The sequence below is a fragment of the Propithecus coquereli genome, unplaced genomic scaffold (genome assembly GCF_000956105.1).
Source record: "Propithecus coquereli isolate 6110/MARCELLA unplaced genomic scaffold, Pcoq_1.0 Scaffold164, whole genome shotgun sequence".
Classification (NCBI taxonomy): domain Eukaryota; kingdom Metazoa; phylum Chordata; class Mammalia; order Primates; family Indriidae; genus Propithecus; species Propithecus coquereli.
Window position 1 is genome coordinate 3611153 of NW_012140969.1, and position 20771 is coordinate 3631923.

At 59.8% G+C, this 20771-nt stretch overlaps 3 protein-coding genes across 5 annotated transcripts in view; 1 reads left to right on the forward strand and 2 right to left on the reverse strand.

The window, feature by feature from the left end:
- NFIX (nuclear factor I/X (CCAAT-binding transcription factor)) overlaps nt 1–7376 on the forward strand; it is a 98853-nt gene extending 91477 nt beyond the window's left edge. Inside the window, exon 10 of the mRNA XM_012641492.1 lies at nt 3213–7376. The gene's annotated coding sequence lies outside the window, so the exon portion shown is untranslated. The remainder of the gene's footprint in view (nt 1–3212) is intronic.
- A 217-nt stretch (nt 7377–7593) lies between these two features.
- On the reverse strand, nt 7594–11229 carry LYL1 (lymphoblastic leukemia associated hematopoiesis regulator 1). The gene is made up of 4 exons (XM_012641372.1): nt 10604–11229; nt 9290–9645; nt 9110–9201; nt 7594–8304 (listed from the first exon to the last, which is right to left on the reverse strand). The coding sequence occupies exons 2-4, from the start codon at nt 9619–9621 to the stop codon at nt 7889–7891; spliced, it is 840 nt and encodes a 279-aa protein (XP_012496826.1). The 5' UTR covers nt 9622–9645; nt 10604–11229; the 3' UTR covers nt 7594–7888.
- A 1450-nt stretch (nt 11230–12679) lies between these two features.
- On the reverse strand, nt 12680–19594 carry TRMT1 (tRNA methyltransferase 1 homolog (S. cerevisiae)). 3 transcript variants are annotated; one of them, XM_012641464.1, is made up of 17 exons: nt 19466–19594; nt 18817–19335; nt 18671–18726; nt 18276–18418; nt 17923–18110; nt 17259–17374; nt 17066–17178; nt 15639–15787; nt 15391–15477; nt 15241–15310; nt 15021–15155; nt 14847–14932; nt 14499–14607; nt 14318–14394; nt 13227–13346; nt 13007–13136; nt 12680–12848 (listed from the first exon to the last, which is right to left on the reverse strand). In XM_012641464.1, exons 2-17 carry the CDS (start codon nt 19131–19133, stop codon nt 12699–12701), a joined length of 2046 nt encoding a protein of 681 aa, XP_012496918.1. In that variant the 5' UTR covers nt 19134–19335; nt 19466–19594; the 3' UTR covers nt 12680–12698. The 3 variants fall into 3 exon arrangements, with proteins under 3 accessions (XP_012496918.1, XP_012496919.1, XP_012496917.1); XM_012641465.1 differs by lacking the exon at nt 19466–19594 and having other exon boundaries at nt 18817–19020; nt 19256–19394; XM_012641463.1 differs by lacking the exon at nt 19466–19594 and having other exon boundaries at nt 18817–19394.
- Between the last annotated feature and the right edge of the window lie 1177 nt (nt 19595–20771).

Here is a 20771-nt window from a genome sequence, read left to right on the forward strand (position 1 = left end):
TTCCTCAAAAAAAGAAAAAAAAGGCCAAAAAACTTTGTCAAACTTCAAACTTCAGAGCTCCCTAGTGGCAAGGAGGGGAGGGGAAGAGAACTTCAACCCCCTCCAGCTTCCCACCCCCTTTCCCCAGAGTCACGTCTGACCCGTCTGGTTTCCAGGAGCAACCAGACATGATGTAACACCCAGATGAACTTGAACTTGGGGGTGTTGAGAAGAAAAACAATGGCTCCGAGCAGGGGCTGGAGCCAGCCCCCTCCGCTCTGTGCCAGGGAGGCCGAGAGAGCCCTGCTGGCAGAGGGCGGGAGGGGGTGCCAGAGGAAGGGACAGCAGGCGGGCCTCCCCTCCCAGCTCTGGGCGGGCACCAGGGGGCAGGGCTCGATTACTCCTTCCCTCCCACCGCCTGCCCTGGCTGCCTGCAGCTCTGCAGTGCTCTTGCTTCGCTCTGGGGACCGCTGCCACGAGCCCTCCCCGCTCACCCCGCTCACCCGGTTTCCGCCTCCTCCTTTACTTTCTCGGCTCACTTTGCTTGGATGTTTTGGGGCCAAGTCGGAGTTTGAGGCAAGTTTAGGAAAGTTTGTCTCCCTCCTGTGCCTGCTCCCCCTCTTAGGCCCCGGCAGTGCAGAAAGGGGTCCAGGGCCCCTGAGCAGGCAGGTGTGTCTGAGAGTCGGGGGTAGCAGGAGCTGGACAAGCCACGCTGGAGCCCTCAAGCCTGGGGGCAGGCGGGCGGGCTGTGCGGGCGCAGGGGGTACAGTCAGGGGTGGTTTCCACAGTAACCAGTGACTTTAGCTGATCTCTGGAGCACCAGATGGAGAGAGAACAATAGAATGAGGGAAGAAAAGAGAATTTTAGCAATTTTGTCATTCCCTGGGCAGCGCTTTTTACTTAGTTTTAATCAATTTTGGACCTGGCTCAGGCAGCAGGGAGGGATGAGCAGAAAAGGCCGCTGTGCTTGGCAGCGGATCCCCCATTCCTGGGACGTGCGGGCAGGTGCCAGGGAGCTGCCTTTGTCCCTAACTCCAGGCCTGGAACTGGAGTCTGCTTCCTCTGGTGAGGGTCCCACTGTCTGAGCACTGGCAGTGGTTGCCCCGCCGTGCAGCTCGGGAGACCCCAAAGGGGCCAGTGCGGGGCCTTGGCATGGTCTGCCAAGGGCAGATAGGACAGGTGGCGCTCCCCCTGTCCTGCGTGTCTCCTTTCCCTGGTGGGGAGGAGAGGTGGGCTCACGGCCAGAGCCAGCCCCCCACCCCCAAGCCTCAGGAGGGTGGTGCGAGGGTTCCCGTGTAGTGTCGTCTTGGGAAGGGGATCCCAGAGAGCACCAAGGGATGAGCCTGCGGGAAGGGGGATCTCACCCAGGCAGTTCCCTGCCCCAGGCCTGGGCCAGAAGCCCAGAAGCTGGCTGCCGACCAGGCTCTTCCCCACCCACTCTGGGGAGGCCTCGGCCTGGGTTTCCGCTTCAGCCTCCGCAGGCCCCAGCAAGCCTCTGTTTGGCCTTTAGTCAACTGCTGGGTTGGACTTTGGGCAGGTGCTCGAGGAGCCCTGACGAGGGAGGGCAGGTCTCTGTTGTGTGTGTTGTCCGGCGCATGGCAGGATGTTTAGCATCTCTGCTCCCAGCAGTGCCTGGTCACTGTGGCACTCCCAACCCCCACCTTTCCAGATGCCCGAGATCGATGCCATCGAGCGTGGTAGCCACTGGTCACGTGTGGCTGTTTACATTTAAATTAACTAACTAAAGAAAAATTAGTTCCTCGGTCATAGTAGCCACATTTCAAGTGTTCAGAAACCACTTGCGGCTAGTGGCTACCGCATTGGACAGCACAGACAGAACATTTTCATTGTTGCAGAAAGTTCTAGATGATCTCTGAGGCTCTTTATAATTCTAAAACTCAGCATCCCATCTCACAGTGGATGACACCCAACAGTCCCAAACCAGAGCCTGAGGGGCGGTCTAGCCTGCCGGCCTAATCTGTTTGACTAAAGCAGTGTTTCAAATATTGGAAATTTTCACGAGATTCTGTCTGGACTTCTGGCTTCCTTTGAAAAGTTGGAAGATCTAGCTGTCCTGGGCCCTCACCCTGATGTGGCACATGACATGCATTCTGGTCACCACAGACCCTGTAACAATTACGAGCAATGACTCTGTGCTGCCCCCTGCATTTGAGTCCTGGCTCTGTCACCTAAGGGCTGTGTGGCCTTGAGCAGGTCACTCACCCTCTCTGTGCCTGGCTTCTGTGTGGGGTCAGGGCAAAGATGGAATGAGTCAGTGCCTGGTGTGTGCTCTGTCTTTGGCTGTGCCTGCCCCCTGCACACCAGAGTCTGTGACTCAGCCTGGGAGAGGCCCTGAGATGCATTTTCGGGGACCCCCTCCCATTTTACCCCCAGGTGCACCCAGGCACAGTAGATCATGGAGGAGGACCCCCTGACCCACCCCTTGGCCAGGAGATGGGGCCGGAGCCTTTGATGGAGGGCCTTGCCAAGCAGCCCAGCCCCATCCACCCTGGGTGTACTCTGTACTGAGCTGCCAGATGCCAGACATGGCCCTGTCTGTGGGAAGGTGGTGCCCCCTGCTGGCATCCTGAGGGAAGTGACGCCCACCCCAAGAAGCCTCAGGTCCTTCCCCAGTGTCTGGTGCCCTTAGGGTAGAGGATCGCACACGGTGGGCTACGTGGCCCTTCCCCCAGGCCTGGCACTGCTAGGGACTGAAGCCATGTGACTCCCCGCCCCCAGCCTTTCAGCCTGTGGGACCTTGGCTGGGGTGTATAGATGAGAATTTCTGCTTTTAATCCAAAGAGACAGAAAGAAAACTCAGCAAGAAGCTGGGCCACCCCCACCCCACTCCCCAAACCCTTTTGGGTACAAAAGCCCCAGCCTGGCATCCTCCCCACCCTCCAGGACCCATACAAAAACCTAAACAATTGGAAACATGGCCAGCTCCCAGGTCTGTGCCAGCGCCAGCCATGGGGGTCCCACCCGCTGGGCACGGTGCCCACAAGAAGGCCAGCTGGACTCTAGCACTGGGGGGCAGGGACTCTGCAGGGGTGGGGTTCCCGTAGGAGGGAGGGAGAGAATGGGGATGCCCTTCCTCCTCCATGAGGGTCAGCTGCCCAGCACCAGGGTTGGGCGCTGGACTCTTGAAGGGCTGCTGGTCAGAGGGCCAGGTGGGGATGAGATGAGACCTGCCCCAGCTGTTCTCACATTGCCTCTTTTTTGTCCTGTTTCAGTCCTGGTTCCTCTGATAAGATCGACTAAAGAACAAAATGAAAAGAGGTTCCTCGAAAGGGGGGAGAAGAAATTTTGAGACATGGAAAAATCCCCCAGCCCAGCCCAGCCCCACCGAAAAGCAAAAATTAGACGTCGTCAGCCACTCAGCCCTTCTCTCCTCCAGCCCGGGCACCCCCGCGGGCCCCAGAAGCAGCCCAGTTCTTGGAGAGCCCTCGGAACGGGTCTCGGTGGAGCTGTGCACCAGCAGCCAAGCAGAAAGAAACATGCGACACGGACTCTATCAAGTAGAGGACAGAAAGAAAGAAAGGATGCAGCAGAACTGTCTTCCTCCCCTGCCCACCCGGTCCTAGCCTTCTGGGGAAGGAACAAAGTCCCCAAACAAAGCAACCAGCACAGTTCTGAAGGGACCTGGCCCCCACCCTCACCCTTCCTAGGGGAATCCCACCCTCCCCTCGGGCCGGAGCTGCCCTAGGGAGCTCGGAGGACCAGCTTGTAAAGATGTTGGGGTGCAGGTCCCGCGGGTTCTTCCCCCCAGACTCCGCCCCTCCCTCCCTCACTACCGCTGCTCGGGTTTCTTCCCCCAGCTGCGCCGGACCAGGCCAGGGAGGGGCGGCCTCCACTTTCCCTGCCCCACCCTCCAGCTAAAAGCCCCCAGGCGGGCAGGGGGCGACCTCCGGAGCTAGTTGCGGGAGCCTGGAATGGGGGGGTGTTCTGCCACCCACCCTGAGCCGCAGCAGCAGTTCCCCGGCCCCGACGGACCCCTCTGTATAGTCCACAGAAACGGTCGGAATGCTCTCGACGGCCTTGTCCCAGCCTGAGACAGGCCCCCTCTTCCCTCTCTCTGCAGGCCGGAAGGGCTGCCCTCCTGCCACGCCACAGGGGAGGGGAGTTGGGCCCCAGGTCGCCCCTGCCCCCAGCCCTGCATGCAGGTGTCCTCGCTCCGCCCCATCGGCCCCTGCCCTGCCCCTCACGCAGACAGCCCTGCTGGGGCCGGGCCGGAGAGTGGAGCAGAAAGGGGACCCCGGAGCCGAGCGAGGAGGACCAGGCAGCCGCCACTGCCGTCGCTAAGCCACCACCTGCGCCTAGGTAGGCGTCCTGCTTGCCGACTTTCAGTTCCTTTGGAGGGTGTTGGGTGTCGTCCTTTTCAAAAGTGTTTTGGAGCTTTCTGTCCCCCCCCACCTTCTCCCTACCCTCACGGCCACTTCTCTCTGGGTTTTAGCTGTAATGTCTTTACTCTTTATTTAGGGGTGGGGCATTCATTGTTTGGGTCTTTTGCTGTTGGAATTGGGAACTCCTCCTCCATTTGAGCAACTTGGGAACAATTTGGTAACACACCACAGGAAGTAGCTCTCCCCCCCAACCCCCTCCTCCCCAAAGGGATGGTTGGGGGGCCTGTCCAGAGGGTCTTCAGAAGCCCCCCTGGGAGGGAGGGGAGCATGAGCACGCCCAGCCCCCTCCAGGGTGTGACTTGGCCCCTCTGGCTTGTCTTTCTGTGCCTTACTCCCTCCCCCCTGCGTCTCCCCCAGCCCCCTTCTCGAGTCCTTGTGCCTCTCTCTTTCTCTCTCTTTCTTAACTGTATGAAAACACAAAGCACAGGTCAGGATCCTCAGAAAGTCAATCAATCCGACATTGCACCACGTAGGGGTGGGTTATGGGCTTTATTTATTGTGAATCTAGTTTGTGAGGCTGTGGCCCTGAGCAAGCGGAGGGAGGCGAGGAGGGGAGGGGGCCCGTCCGGGGAGGGGAGAGGGGCCACGACCTGGTGTAGCAGGGGCTGGCGGGTGGTGCCTCCTGCACGGCTGGAAGCCATGAGGTGGCTTGTCCCAGGGGCGGCGACTTTTGTTGGAAGTGGAGCGAAGCCCTCCCCCCTCCTCAGCTGCAGCCGTGGGAGGATCCTAGGGCTGAGGGGCAGGGGATCCCGCGGGGGCCTCCCGGGGCGTGGGGGGCAAGGTCCCGGGGGTTGGGGGGCCGGGTGGGCCGGGCGTGACGCGCGGTCAAAGTGCAATGATTTTTCAGTTCGGTTGGCTAAACAGGGTCAGAGCTGAGAGCGAAGCGGAAAGGGCTCCCTGCCCGGCCGCACGCGCCCCTTCCCTCGAAGACAGTCAGGGCCTCGGGCGCTGTGGGCCTGCGGGAGCGGAGTCTGCGGGCCGCCCGCCCGGGCGAAGTCGGAAGCTGCAGGCCAGCTGGGCCCGGGCCGGAGCGCGCCCGGCGGGGTTGCCCGGGCGGGCAGGGGGGGTGGGGCTGCTCCTTTCCCAAGTGGTGTTGTGAGGGGCAATGAGGGCGACAGGAGATGTGGGGACGTGTTAGGAGAGAAAAAAAAACCCACAAAAATATATATGGGGGAAATGAACTTTTTTTTTTCATTGAACCAAGTGCAATGCATCAGAGAGTTTTCCTATCTTTGTATGTTAAGAGATTGTTAAGAAAAAAAATTCTATTTTTGTTGTAATGTCCTCGCGGCTCTGGGGACGCTAAAAGAACCGGGCCTGCCCCGCCCTGCGCGGGGATAACGAAAGCTGAGTGTTTTTTCCTTTTTTTTTTTTTGTTCGTTTTCAGTTTTTTTTTTAAGTCGTTTTCCTGCGTTGACGAGGATGATCTGGGGTTTTTATTTGTTTCGTCGTTCGTTCTCGGTTTCGGTGGGAGGGCTGAAGGAAACGTTCACATTTTAGAGTTTAAAAAAAAACACCTCGACATTTAAAAATTCAACCAACACAAGATCAAAAAGGAAAAGGACGAGAGAAAATTATTTTTAAGATAATTAAACATAAAAACCCTGGTGCTTCTTACATTATAAAGTACGTTTTAAAGAACCCACAAACTATTATACATAAGTTTATGAATCAATTAAATATCCTGCACTTGTTAGGAACACGCATATCCCTTTGTTGAGTTTAACGGAACGGGACAGCGGCGTGCGCCCGGCGGCTGGGCTGCTCCGGCCGCGGGTCTCCCCGGGCGCCCCCTCCCTGGGGCCCAGCGCCCCCTCCTCGCCCCATCCCCGTCCGGGCACGGGGGCGCGGCGGGGGTCCCTGGCCCTTCCCCCGCAGAGGTCAATGCCAACGAACAAACGTCCCCTCCCTCCCTCCCTCTCCGCCCCGAGCGCCCTTCTTTGAGCCAGACACCAACTTGACCCTCACCAGCATTATCAGGAGCGCGCTCAGCAAGTTGGTAGTTTCCTCTCCCACCCCCTTTCCCGGCGCCCCCCCCAGTCAACATCTCTCCTCCCATCCCCGGCCCCCTCCGGGGAACACCGGGAAGGCTTGACGCTCCAGGACTGGACCAGCCACGCTGACAGGTCGATTTGCCCAGGCCCGCGCCCGCACGCACGCACTCACACGGCCCCGCACACAGCCCCGCCCCTCCCCGCAACCAGCCCTGTCGACTGCCTTACACACCCGCCCCCGCGCTGGCCGGCCGACCTAGTGCCTTGTTCTCACCCCCGTGCTGGCGGAGCGGACGCCGCGCTCTGGGTCCCAGAGGGGCCGGGTGGCTCAGACGACCCACCACTTCCCCAACCCGACCGTGCTGAACAGACCCCCCCCACACACGAGAGAAAATAAAGGAGCAATAAAGTCACGAGAACTTTCGTCCCCCAATCGAGAGCCCAAGGGGCACCCCAGCCCCACCTCTGCTCCCCCACCCCACCCACCCTCGGGGCGCCCCCCTCCCCCCGCAAGCCAGCCTGGGCCAGCCCCGCTTCGGCCCCTCCCGGGAGATCCGTGCGCCCGACCAGCACCAGCATCGCGGACCGCAAAGGCCGCCCGTCCCGTCAAACAAGTTTCTTCTTAGGCTAAGAAACGCAGTATATACGAGTATCTCTATATATAGTACTAATGGATTTGGTGTGCTTCCCCCTTAGCGTCCCCCTCCCTCTGCTCCTCCTCCTTCAGCCTGGTCTCCCCTCTCTGCCCTCCACCCCCGTCTCTGCACTGAGATACATAAGAAACAAGGGTAGTTTACTGTCTGTTTTGTTTTCTGGGTTTTCAGTGTCCTAGCGGAATGCAAGTAGGCAGCCAGCCCGTCTGTTCCCTCTCCGCCCCGCCCCTCCCCGCCCCGCCCCCGTCACTGCGCTTCTGTTATACCATCTTTGCCTGACTCTCTCCGGCTTCTCCATTGAATGGCTAATGTGTATGTGAAATAAAGAAATAAAGAAAAACAAAAGCAAGCGCGCCTGAGCCTTCGCTAACGCGATCGCGCGGGATCGGTGTAGTGCGTTCTCTGCGACGACTCTGCGCTTCTCTCTAGGCGCTGGCGAGCGCCTATCCCTGGGCTTCCGGGAGGGGGCGCCGGTGAGAAGGGCGAAGGCTCCTCAGACCTTCGCTGACAACCCCCACCACCACCACTGCGACCCCAGCCAGGAAAAAAGAGACACCACTTAGGTCCAATGACCGCACTACCATGTTGGTTCACCGACCTCGCCTCTGGGAAGGGGACACGGGCAAGGCCACTTCCAGCGGGCGGTGGGTGGTTCTTAAAAAAGGGTCTGCGGGGCTCCTGGGGGCGACGGTCACCCTTTCAGACCCCCGAAACCTTGCCCCGTCGCCAGGGTCGTCCTCACTGGTCCCTCTTCGGGCGCGTTTGCTCCCAAGCAGGCGCAGCGCATCGTCGGCCCTTTCCTCCACGGCCCGGGCTGAGTCCCCGGTGCCCTCCGGCTCAGAGGCGCCGCCGCGTGGGGTCATCGCACCTCCGGACTCAGAGCCGCTTGCTCCGTCTTGATGGGCCGGGCCGCCCCACCCGGGCTGCCGTCGGGATCGGCCGGGGGCGCGGGTTGCGAGCTCGCGGCCACCTCGGCCCTGCGTCCTGACCCCTGGCGGACGCCGTCATCTGGGACTCTGTGCGCCGGCCGTTTGCGGGTCCCGGGCGGGGTGGGGCCTGCGGCCAGGGCGGCCGCCTGGTCGCGCAGCAGCCGCACGAGGAAGCCGATGTACTTCATGGCGAGGCGGAGCACCTCGTTCTTGCTCAGCTTCCGGTCGGGCGGGTGCGTTGGCAGCAGCTTCCTGAGCTCGGCGAAGGCACCGTTAACGTTCTGCTGCCGCCAGCGTTCGCGGCTGTTGGTAAACACGCGCCGGGCCACCTTCTGGGGCTGGTGCCCTGAGGACAGGGGGGCAGGGTTGGCACTGAGGCCCAGAGGGCGCCCCCTCTTGCCCTCACTTCAGGCACGCGGCACCCTCGTGCGGACTTAAACCCAGGCGGTGGGCTGGGCTTTCTCCACCCAAGGGATCCACGTGTGGTTCCCCTTTCCATGAGCGCTTCCACAAGGATCATCACAAGCCCAAGCTGGGGACAGCAGGGGCCTGTTGTACCTGTGACTGTCGGCACGTTTATATCAATGGCTGGGATTCCCTAGGGAAAGTTCCCTTTCCCTGAAGTCTGGGGACCTGTCCCTGTGGCCCCTCATTCTGAGTGTACCCGTGTGGGGCTGCCTGTGCTCATGATCTGAGGGGTCCTATTGTGACTGTGGTTCTGTCAGTGTCTTGTGTGGCTGTTTGACTCGTGGTATGTCTGATGGCTGTGGTTGTGTGTGACGCTGCCATGTGGTTGTGGGTGAGTGGCTGTTTCACCAGTGGTTACGGTCCTGTGGCTGTCTCCTGTGTGACTTTGGTGCTATGGCTGTCTCTTTCGTGGCTGTGCATTCCAGTGGGGCTGTCATTTTGTGGCTCCCATGCCCTGTTGTGGCATACTCTGTTTTGCAGTGTCTCTTTGTGGCTACGAGGCTTGGCTTGTTGGGTGGTGGTGGTTTTGGGGAGCTGGCAAGGGGACTCTGATTTTGCACATGGGTTATGACCTGTGTGGGCTGTTCTCTGTGTGCACTGGAAGCCCCTCTCCCGTGGATGGGTATGGGACAGACGTGAGTCCCACACAGAGACGGCCAGTCCTTCGGTGCAGCCACACTCACCTTCAGCCAGGTCCAGCTCACAGTGGCTTGGCCTCCGCTTCAGCCGGCTGCTAGGGAAGATGCTGAAAGGTCCTGCCGGCCCAATGTAGACACTGTAAGGGGTTGTGGGTCACTAATGCCTTATGGGCAACGACCCTGGCCCCTAATTCCCTCCACCCCCCACCCCAGCTCCCCACTGACCTGTTGAGGAAGGGGTGAGGGTGGTAATGTAGGGCCAAGGCAGGTGGGGCGGTTCCAAGGGCAGAGAGTTGCAGCAGGGGGGGCCGTAGGGTGCTCAGGTCTGTGGTGGGCAAGGCTGCCCCTGGGGGCCTGGTGTGGCCCAGGCTGATCACTGGCACGCCAGGGGGCAGCCTGGGGGGTGAGGAGCTTCCGTGGCCCACCCCCTCTGCCTGCGGGGGCCCAGGTGAGGCAGGTTTAGGGGCCGGGGCGGGCACCGGGCTGGGGGCACACAGCATCTCTGCCTTCTCAGTCATGGTGGGGCCCACCTCTGCCTGGGCCTGGGGCGGGCACATGGACCCCGAGGTGGGGGTGCTCACCTGTGGGAAGGAAGGAAGCCAGTGGGGAGGAGGACCAGGGTGCCACCTGCCCACCTGCTTAGCCCACCAGCCCTCAAATGGGAGGGAGGGGGAGGGGGAAAGAGTGAGGGGGTTTCAGTGGGCAGAGGCAGATGGGGGCAGGCCCAGAAGCAGCCAGGAATGGGAGGGGGTCCCACACAAGACCAGGGGGTGGCCACTGAGGAGCCAGGGAGTGCTATCTGAGCAAAATTCCCTTCCTCCAGAATTCCCTTTCACCTGCAGCCTGGAGAGGGGTCAGGCAGGAAGCTCCTGACTGATCCTGGGATCCCCCTGAAACCCCAAGATTGGCCCTGTCACCCTCACATCTAGAAATATGATCCTGAGACCCCTCATTGACTCACTGACACCATGTGACCTTGGAATCTCTCCAAGATTGTCTCTGACCCTTCACTGACCGCCGCCCCCCCAGGCTGACCCTCTGCACCTCAGGTATGACCTGAGCTGCTTCCCATTGCTTCCACATCTGACCCTGAAGGTTCTCAGTAATGGCTCTAGTGACCCCCAACCCCACTGAAAATGTCCCCTTTACTAACCCTGTGACCCCACTGCTGACACAATGACCTCAAATGCTGACCCCAGGACCCCCAAACACTGCCCAGTCCAGTCCCAGTCATGCCCCGATCCTCCCTCTGGCTCTGGGGTCCCCACCCACATCAGCATCCACACTTCTGCAGGCTGCGTTGACATCCCTGTTCACTCCTGGCTCCAGAGCCTGGGGTGGGACTCTGGGGACTCTGTGGGACTCCTGGCCCTCTGCCTGTCTTCCTAAGCTAGGCCCTGAGGAGGGTGGCCTGGCCCCTCAGGTAGTGGGTCCCTGCTGATGAATGAATGAATGAATGAACAAAGGAATGCAGGCAGAGTTCCCTCCCTCCCCCCAGGATACTCCACCTTCCTTCATTCAGGCCGGCTGCCCTCTTACCCCTTCGCTGTTCCCGCAGCCTGGTGAGTGCCCTGGCTCTGTGCCGTCGGGGCCGGCAGTCTGGGCCAGGATGCAGTTTCCAGCGTCAGGCCACGCTCCACTGTGCCGCTCAGGTCCGGCCTCTGCGCTCCAGGCCGCCCGTTCCGCCCGGTGTTGGGCCGCGCCTCCTCCTGGGCTCCACAGGGCCGAGGCGGCCGCGGTGGTGGCGTGGGTCCCCCGAGGGAAAGTGAGCGGCTCCCGGGCCGGCCCGCCCTCTCCCCGCCCCCCGGCGGCCCGGTTTCCTCCTGCTCACCCCCGGAGCAGCGGCCGGAGGATGCTGGGCCGGCGCAGATAAGGGCCTGGCCGCCTGGCCGCGCCTGATAAGGAGCCGGGCTGACCCCGGAGGAAGCCGGCGGGCGGGGATCGCGGAGCGCGGGCCTCCCGGCCCCGCCCCTGGCCGGCGCGGGCAGGACTCGGCCCGTCACCCCTCAGGTCCTCACCTTCCGCTCCCCCAGGCACTGGAGGGGCCCAGGCCCTCTGGGGACCCTGGCCTCAGGGCCCAACCCCCGCGGAAGCGCCCGGATGCACGTAGCGGGTAAACTGAGGCAGGGAAGCCTCTGGGTCTGCCCTCTGGTTTAGAACACCCCCTGCCCGAGTGTCAGTGCTTGATGGTGAGGGAGGGCCCTTTCCGCCCCGCTGGGGCCGCATGACCAGGGGCCCCCTCCTTCTCGTCACCCGGCCTGGTTCCTCTTTTTACAGAGCCCCTCCCGGCCTCTCTGCCACCCCCATCCGGCAGTGGGGCACCGGAGGGGGGACAGTTCTAACAGTCTGTACTTAGGTGTCCAGCCTGGGCAGGTGTCCTGGGCCCTCAGTGTATTATCCACAACACATTTCCAGGCCCAGGAGGGTGAGAGGAAGTGCTACGGCTGTGGGGGTGGGGGAGTGTAGCATTTCCGAGGGGTGCCAGGGCTGGTGTGACCTTCTAGTAGACGCCTCAAAGGGTCCCCACACTTCTGGGCCTTTTGGCCACAGGATCACGTAGCCCCAACTTTGTGGTCCCTGGCCCACACCCCACAGCACCTGCAGGGTGAAATTTAAGATTCCCCTGAAACTTCACAAAGGGACAAGCTCTGGTCACAGCTATCGAGGTAGCAGCAGCCACACGGCTGCCACCCACCTGGGTCAGGCATGCTTTGCTCCCTGTGTATCTGGGTGACTGCAGGAGCCCCCAGGAAGGAACCCAGCACTGACATTGCCACCACCCTCTCAGGAATGGAGTGAAGCCCAGGTCTCCACAATCTACAGCTCCACTGCTTTCTCCCTGGGAAACTAGAGCGGGAGTTTCAAGCGTGTGAGTTAACCCTACAAGATGGGGTCTCAGATTAGCTTCCTTTTACTGATGGGGACGAAGGGTGTAAGAGGCAGAGACGGGATCCTGCCCCAGAACTCTAACCCTTCACTCTGGGAGTGGGGGGAAGGGGAGATGCAGCTCCTCCTCCCCACTGGGTGTCTGGGCAGCAGCCGGCGGGTCCCTCGCTGTGCGCACAGCCCCTGGGCCGCAGGGCAGGAAGCACCTGGTCTGGAGCGGATGCATAGGGCGCCTGGTTCCGGTCCGGCTTCCGCCACTGCGGCCCCGGGGGAGCTGGGCCAAAGAAACCAGGCGGCGAGGAGGCAGCCGCGCTAGGACACGTAGGGGGCTCCCTGGCTGGAGCGCCCGCCTGCGCGCGTGCCCGCGGCCGGAGCGCGCTGGAGATGGGGCAGGGGATGGGGGTGGAGAAGCCCCGCGGGCGCGAGCGCACGGCTGCCGCCCCGCGGCCGCCTCGGGAACCGCAGGCGCCGGCTCTGGGGTAGGTGGGCAGGGAGCACTCAGTGCCACCTGCTGCACGGGGATCCCCCTATACAGACAGAACACCCCAGTCAGGCGGGGACAAACGACCCCCCAGATGGGCAGATGCACACAGCTCCCCGTAGGGAGTTAGAGGGACAGAGGCACCAACCCCAGTAAAGCAGCTGGACGGATGGGCAGAGCCCCTCGGGCACATGGATAGACCGACCCCAGGCAGCCTCCCCATACAGACCAATGACAATCAGAGGAAGGTGACATCTCTTTATTGACTCAGTCTATGCCAGGCTCAGCAGCAGCCCCAAGCCCAGAGGGGTTCTGGTTGGAGGTCTCTGGGCAGTCAGTGGGGGCCCTGTCAGCAGAGGCCCCGGGTGTTGGGGGGCTGTGGGAATAGCAGCACTCGTCCCCCCGTTGACAGGTGCCCTGGTGGGAAGACAGCAGGTGTGAAGCCCCACCTGGCACTCAACAGCCCCCACTGCGTTCCTTTCCTGGAGGGGAAGCTCACTCCCAAGTGCCTGCCCTGCCCCAGTTCCCCCAATTCTTCCCCTGTTGCCCACAGTGAGAGGCAGGTGTCACCTCACCTCCTTGAACCTCTTGCAAGGAAATGTTTTGAGCCGAGCAGCCCGCTGGGCTGGGTCCTCAGCTGGCTCCTTCCGCTTACTCTGCAGTAGCCGGCGTCTCTCCTGCATGGCTTCGCTGGCCGCCTTGCCCCTGCGCAAGGGGATGGGTAGCTGGAGCCCCATCTGGCCTTCACCCTCCCCTGCCCTGGCCGAGCCCCACCCCCACAACACTGCCACTCACCCTGGCCGGGCACGGGGCCGGGGACCCCAGTTGGCCTCCGGGTTGGCCTGGAATCGCTTGAGTCCTCGCTGGCGGGAGCTGGGGTTGGCATCTTCCCGGATGGTGAAGTTGGCCTGTAGCCTGGGGAAGTGGGGGTTGGGGGATGGGGGCAGCCGCCAGCTGCCAAGCGGGTGTGCATGGACCGCCCATGGGGTCTGCCCACCTCCAGGCAGCACAGGGTATCTGCCCACGTTGGGATTGTCTCACTCATCTAATAAACATTTATATTTTACAACTGTGTGTCTACATTGTTCTCAGTGCTGGGAATACACAGTGAGCAAAATGGACAGAAAGCTGCCCCTGGGGCTGGGCTCTGTGGCTCACGCCTGTAATCCCAGCACTTTGGGAGGCCAAGGCAAGAGGATCACTTGAGGCCAGGAGTTTGAGACCAGCCTGAGCAACACAGACCCCACCTCTACGAAAAATTTTTTAACAACTAGCCAGGCGTGGTAGTGCACACCTGTAGTGCCAGCTACTCGGGAGGCTGAGGCAGGAGGATCGCTTGAGCCCAGGAGTGTGAGGTTGCAGTGAGCTATGATGACGCCACTGCACTCTAGCCCAAGCAACAGAGCAACACCCTGTCTCAAAAAAAAAAAAGCTTCCCCTGGTAATGTGACTTTCTAGTTGGGGAGACAAACACGCAACAGCATAAATCAGAAATAAGTAAATTACGTTGTGTATCAGGGTGGGAGATAAGCATTTTGGTAAAGGGAACAGAGAGACGGGAGGGGGTGCAATGTTAGACAGAAGGAGATGAGGGAAGAGCCGTGGGGGGTACCCGGGACAGGCATTCCAGGGGCTTCTACAGAGTGAGGTGGGTATCGCAGAGGAGGGACGTGCCCTGACTCAAGTTGTGCACAGGTGCCCTCTGGCCACTGTGCGGGAACAGATGGTGGGGACGAAGGCAGATTGGGGGAGGGGGACCAGGGTGGGAGAAATAAGTGGATTCTGGATCTCACTTGAAAAATGAGCAGGTGTCTACAGGGGAAGTGTCTGTGTCATCTGCACCTGTGTGTGCTTCGCTGCTGTCTTACACACAAGCGTGCCCGTACCTGGGCTCCACGCTGAGAATGCGGAATGCCGGGCTGGTCTCCGACAGGCGCTCCCGTTTCACAGGACACTCCTTCTCCTGGGGGCGGAGGTCAGAGGTCAGGGGATGCTGAGTTCCCAGGGCCGTCCAAGTGACCATCACCTGCCCTTCCACCCCCAGGTGGTCAGCCTGGCCTCGCTCACCCAGCAGCGCATGATGTCCCAGAGAGCCGAGGCGGGGGCGTCTGTCTTCACTGCGTTCTTACAGGCATGGGAGAGGGAGACCCGGAAGCCAGCGTGGAGGAGGGCGGACCTGGGGACCCACAGGGATCGTGAGGGGGAGGCTGGACCCCAAAGCCCAGGCTGACCTGTGTTGCATGGACTGGCGCAGGTGCACTTCTCGTGCTGACTAACCCCTGGCGAGGGCTCATGGCCTCTCTGAGTTCTTTTCTAAGCACTTGTGCACAAGAAGCCCTGGACTCGATGGGGTGACTTGCCAAAAGGCCTCTGCAGTCAAGGAAGGGCTCCTCCCCGCCCCAGGAGGGCGCTCACCGCAGCTGCAGGAGGCTGGGTGTGTTGCAGTGGATGGTGCCGCTGAGCTGGTCCAGCGTGTAGTAGAGAGGCACGTCCGGCAGCTCCTGCGAGGGGTTTGGTGGAAGGGATGGGCCTGAGCAGAGATGGGCGGACGTAGGGGGAGCCCCCTCCCTGTCACAGCCCGGCCCCCACCTCAGTGATGACACTCAGGACCCCTCGGATCCGCTCCGAGGTGTGGAAGCGGCTGGGGTTGGCGTTCACAGCCTCCAAGACACGGCCCACAAAGTCCAGGTCATGGATGGGCTCTGCCCACATGGGGCCACCAAGCTACACAAACGCAGGGGACAGGTGAGCAGGGACTGTGACCTCCAGGACCCCTGCGCCCCTCTCGCCTCCCCCGGCCCAGCCCTACCTGGTGTCGCTGCCCACAGTGCTCACACTCGGGGGTCACCGGGGGACCACAGGCTGCAGAGAACTTGACCCTGCACAGAGAGGGGAGGTTAGAAGGTGGCGACCTTCTGGGACACCCCTTCACCTTCCTCCCCAGCACACGCAGGCTCACCGGCTGCCCGGGGCTCCCGAAGCTTTGCCCAGGCGCTGGAGGTAGAAGGCCCCGCAGCCCACACATTGGAACACCAGTGCCTGCTTGCTGTTGGGGGGGAGCCAGAAATCGCCATGAGTTCTCAGTGTGGTCGCCACACCCCAACTCCTCCCTCAGACTGGCCCAGTGCTCTTTAGAACCCCCAGATCCCCCAGGGCAAGGCCCTGTCTCCTTCCTCAATCCGTCACCCCTCTCCCGACCAAGCTGACCTGGCTGAGGCCTTGACCTTGGCCTGGCCAGTGAAGACACGAACAAAAACACGCACATAGAAGTCGGCGCTGACGCTAAGCAGTGGCACCACAAAGCGCTGGTAGCAGTTGGCGCGGAGGTCCAGGCTGTGCAGGACGATTCTCAGGGCCTGGGGGTGGGGCAGGGGGTGGGCATCATCCCTCCCTCCACCATCCCCCCCACCTCAGGAGCCACACACAGCAATCACAAGCACATGCTCAGGGATGTGGGATCCCTGGCTTCCAAACGCAGTCCTGAGTGTCCTGGCTGTGGGACCCTAAACAAGTGAGTACCAACGCTATATGCCTCAGTTTCCTCATCTGCAAAATCACAACAGTCCCTGTCTCTCTGTGGCACTGCTGGGGGCACAGGCCCAATAAACTGGACCTATTTCAATTAGCACCATCAGCGTGGCCTGTGGTGTGTACTGTGGGCTGAGGACCTATGCTCCGGCCCCCAAGGGCTCTGTGGACAAGAACTGGGGACACTAGGTGCTGCAGAACTGCCGGGGCCTTCTTGCTCGGGGCTGCCAGGAGACTCCGACATGGGAAAGGAAACATTTCCCAAACTGACATGATGACAGGGCCCTTATGGAACAAGCACAAGGACCCCTCTTTTCCCAGCCCCTCAACATAGCCCCAAACTTCTTGAATCCCCACAGCAGCCCCATAGGAGCAGGCCATCATTGTGCCCATTTTACAGATGCAAAAACTGACGCCCAGGCCAGACACAGTAGTTCAGGTCTGTAATCCTAGCACTCTGGGAGGCCGAGGCAGGAGGATTGCTCTGAGGCCAGGAGTTTGAGACCAGCCTGAGCAAGAGTGAGACCCCTGTCTCTATAAAAAATAGAAAAAATTAGCCGGATGCGGTGATGCGTGCCCGTAGTCCCAGCTACTCAGGAGGCTGAGGCAGGAGGATCACTAGAGCCCAGCAGTTTGTAGTAAGGTATGATGACACCACTGCACTCTAGCCCAGGCAACAGAGCAAAACCCTGTCTCAAACAAACAAACAACAAAAATCAAAAAAATAACTGAGGCCCGGAAAGGCAAAGTCAAGTCACTTGCCCAGAGCCACCAGCAAAGTTAGGATTTGAACCTAGATCTGGAAAAACTACCTTAAAAAATTTTTTTTAAAAAGTTGTTATAACACAAATACTAGAATAATGTAACCACCCACTCTTATCCTGGACAAAGCCGCTGCCCCAAAATGACCACGATTAGGAGCTCATGCTCTTGGGAACTACGCCAGTTAAAGATGTACTTATCGTTAATAACCTGGGATAGATCTGGCCCTGGCTGCCTGCAGGAAGCTGAGTGGGCCTGAGGGGGGGGAAGGTGTACTGGGGGGCAGGGGGGATGACTCAGAGCCCAACCCCTGATCTCCCTGGCCAGCTGGCAGGGCCCCTCACCATCTCATGGCAGGCCCGACTCTTGAGGGCCATGGCCCCGTACTTGCTGTAGCATGTCTCCCCGCTGTTCCCTGCCAGCACCGCCATGTCCGTGCAGGTCACACACAGCAGCCCTGTGGGGAGGGGCTGGGCGGTGAGGACCCTCCAAACACCCCCAGCCCAGCTCCATACCCCAGCATCATCCCAGCCTCACCTCCTTCACTCACAGCCTGCACAGCTGCGTCCAGGAAGGGGGCAGGGCTGCCATAGGGGTCCAGGTCGATGACATCAAACCTCTCTGACACCCGCTGGTGCTGGTACATCAGCATCCTGGGTGCAAGAGGGCCAGGTCCTCAGCCTTCTGCACCAGGTACCTGCTCTGTTCCCTACACATCTTAACTCCTACAGTGCGGTGAACTCAGGGGCCAGCTTCCCAGGTTCACGTCCTGGCTTGGCCGTTTATTAACTACATGATTTTCTTCCTTAGATGGGCCTTAGTCTATCCATCTATAACAACGACAATGATAATAGCCAATACAGATATAGGACATAACATGCCTGGCACTGTTTCAAGCAGTTTATAGACTTTTAACACATTTAAAGACACAATCCTCCAAACAACTCCATGGGCTGGGAACTATTATTGTTCCCTTTGCAGATGAGGAAATGCAAATGCTACTTATTTCTGGCACATTATCTACTATTTAATCAGCACAGCAACCCCTGTAAAACTACTGTTCTCATTTGACAGACAAGGAAACTAGGGCTCAAAGAGGCTAAGTCACTAACCCAAGGTCATACAGGGAGAATATGATAGAGTCAGGATTTGACCCCAGGCAGCCTTGCTCTAGTGCTACGCTGTGCTACTCAGAACCTACCGGGCATCTGCCTGGCTGGGCTGTACCAGGTGGGCCACATCATTGAGCTGCACGTTATGGCGCATGAGATCCATGGCTCGGGCAGATGCATCATTGGCAACCACAGATCGGAGTCCAGGCACCTCTCGGGCGAATCGAATGGAACGTAGGCCGGAAGCAGCCAGGCCCTCCAGCACCCGCAGGCCCTCCTGTTGAGTAAGCAGGGAGCCCCACTCACATCTCAATCTCTATCCTTTTCTGGGCCCCAGGGAACTCCCATCACCCACCTCCTATGGCTCTCCCCCTCCAGGAGTCCTCCTCCCTCTGTCACCCACTAAATTCCAGAGCTGCCACCTCCTATGCTCAGGTCCCACCTCACAGATCTCCCCCACGACGGCTATTCGAGGTTGGTCTCCTGGGGCTGGGTTTTCACTCTCTTTCAGTTCAACCTTTTCCTCCTCTTGCTCCGACAAGGCCACAACCACCTTTTGCACGTCTTTCTCACCTGGCACCTTGACTGCAGCCACCCAAAAGGCACAAGTCAGGGGGTATTGAAGCCACATTCTGAGAAACCTCCCTTTAATCTTCAGAATACAGGAGATTAGTGGAAGAAAATCTTCCCAAAGACCCCAGGGAAAGGCTGAGGGAGCACAGCCCAGGGCCTGCTATGTAGCTGGAGCCTTTCTGGGGTTTCCAGGGAGAGATGCCCAGAAAGGAAGAAAGCTTTGTGTGACCCCCGCCCACCAGGAGCCTGGACCTCCCCACTCACTCTGGATTCCTTTGGCCCCAAGCTGCATGCGAGCAAACTCGGTGATCACAGCACATCTGGCAGGAGACAGAGGATCAGCTCATACCCCTTCATCCTCATTGACCCACTACTCCCCTCAGCCAGGTTGACCCCTGATCCCTGCTCACGTCAGGTCCCGGTTGAACTCCTGCACCGGGTTATAGAAGACCTGGTTGGCGCTAGGGAAGGCGATCTTGGCGGCCCCCTCGGTGACTGTCGTCTCCTGGACCTCGCGTGGGCGCTCTTCTGCGCAGGGTCCAGTGCCGTTCTCCATCGTTGATGGATTCAGCGGCCCTTGGGACTGCCCCTCCGCAAACCGAGCTCTACAGAGACTGCGGGCGGAGCGGAGAGTGAGGCTTAGCCACGGAACGATTCTCGCATGGGACATCCGCGGGCGCCTCTGCCCGCCAAGCCTGGTTCGGGGGGCGGAGTGGGAGGAGGGCATAGAGAGAAGTTCAGAGAGCTGTATTACGGGGCCAGCAGTGTCCTTCACATCTATAAAATAGGGACTAAGGAGACCCTGCGGCCCCAGTAAGCTGACACCACCCCGTTTTCAGGGGGACTGACCTCTGCGGAGCCGGAAGCTCTCGTGCGGGCCCGCCTCCAGTCCGGATCCCTGCTCGTGCCACCCAGCTCCTCGTCACCTTCTATCGTGACACAGAAAACCAAACTAGTCTTAGTGCACATTTCCCAAATTAGGACCTGGGCGCCGCCATATTGGCACAGTGGGTGGGCGAATCACATGACAGTAGTTAGCCAATCAGTGATGGTACTTACGGTTGGGGGCCAGGATCAAAATGCATAGCAGAAAGGAAGCGCGCTGATCATGTTGTGCGCAGGGTCCCTTAATGACAGCGACTCCCCTGGGAGAGAACACGTCACTGGTCCCATTTCAGAGATGAGGGAGTTGTGGCTCAGAAAAGGGGTGGTAAGCGGAGAAACCGAACACCTACTGATTGTCTTCTGTGTGCTGGGTTCTATATACATTACTTCAGGGCATCCTGCAGTAATAATTCAAGACTCTGGAATTGAATTTACTGGGTTTGAATCTCAGTCACACCACATGCTCTGGGCGAGTTACTTAAACTCTCGGAGCCTCACTTTCCTTATCTTTTAAATAATAATCTTAATTTACAAGGCAGAGCAAAGATTAAATGACACGATGCCTGGAAGGTGTGCAAAGCAATCACTCTCACATAGTAAGCACGCAGTAGGTTCTAACCGGAGTATGAAGGCAGAAGAGCTTAATGGTCTCGGTTGCCTGGGTTCGAGTCTCAGCTCACCTTGCTACTCTTCCTTAACTCTGTACTTAAGTTTCCTCATTCTCAAGATGGGCAGAACTTTTTTTAACGTTAGTTACTGGGTCATGGTGAGAATTAAACAAGTTAGTGCAAGTAAAATGTTAAAGGAACCTGGCATCCGATAAGCATCATAGAAGTCTTAGCTTTTATTGTCGCTTCTAGAGCCTGGGCTTAAATCTTGGCACCCACCATCACTTCCTTGCTGCGTGATCTTGATCAGGTTTCTTCATCTCTCTGTGCCTCCTTTTATTTTTTATAAAGTGTGTGTGTGTAAAACAGTTCCTACCTAAAAATGTTACTGTAAAGTTTAAAGGAGCTAATTCCCATAAAGAGACTAAAACAGTGCCTGGCACGGTAAATAGCAGTCGTTATTGTTTTTGTTTTACAGGAAACTGAAGTTCGGAAAGGTAGAGCGACTTGCCCAAGGTCCCGGGACTAGAAGGTGGCGGGGTCGGGATTCGAACTAGCCAGCATATCCACCGTACTGGAGAGGATCCTCAGGGGCGTAGAGAGGAGACGGAGCCGGGAAGAAGGGGCGCGCTCGAAGCTCGGCTGGCCTCGCCTAGGGGGCGGGGCCTGGGGGCGGTGCGCGGGCGGGGCCGCGGCCGCTCCTCCCTGGCCTGGCTGCGGCGGCGGCGCGGCTTGCGCTCGCTCGGCGCTCGGCTGGGGCGGCCTGGCCCACAATGAATGGCCGCCGCGGCTGCCGCTGCTGCTGAGGCGGAGGCCGCGGAGGCGGAGGCCGAGGCCCCGGCGCAGGGGGGCGCGCCCCGGGCCCAGGCCCG

Excerpts from the sequence above, each read along its gene's own strand:
- LYL1 (XM_012641372.1), bottom strand. The coding sequence starts at position 9,621 with ATGTGCCCGCCCCAGGCCCAGGCAGAGGTGGGCCCCACCATGACTGAG. Across the intron at positions 9,202-9,289 it reads CCTCACCCCTTCCTCAACAG|TGTCTACATTGGGCCGGCAG; the intron begins GTCAGTGGGGAG and ends AACCCCTTACAG. Across the intron at positions 8,305-9,109 it reads TGAGCTGGACCTGGCTGAAG|GGCACCAGCCCCAGAAGGTG; the intron begins GTGAGTGTGGCT and ends CCCTGTCCTCAG.
- TRMT1 (XM_012641464.1), bottom strand. The coding sequence starts at position 19,133 with ATGCCCTCCTCCCACTCCGCCCCCCGAACCAGGCTTGGCGGGCAGAGG. Across the intron at positions 17,375-17,922 it reads CCCAGCCAGGCAGATGCCCG|GATGCTGATGTACCAGCACC; the intron begins GTAGGTTCTGAG and ends TCTTGCACCCAG. Across the intron at positions 14,395-14,498 it reads GGGACATCATGCGCTGCTGG|GAGAAGGAGTGTCCTGTGAA; the intron begins GTGAGCGAGGCC and ends CTCCGCCCCCAG.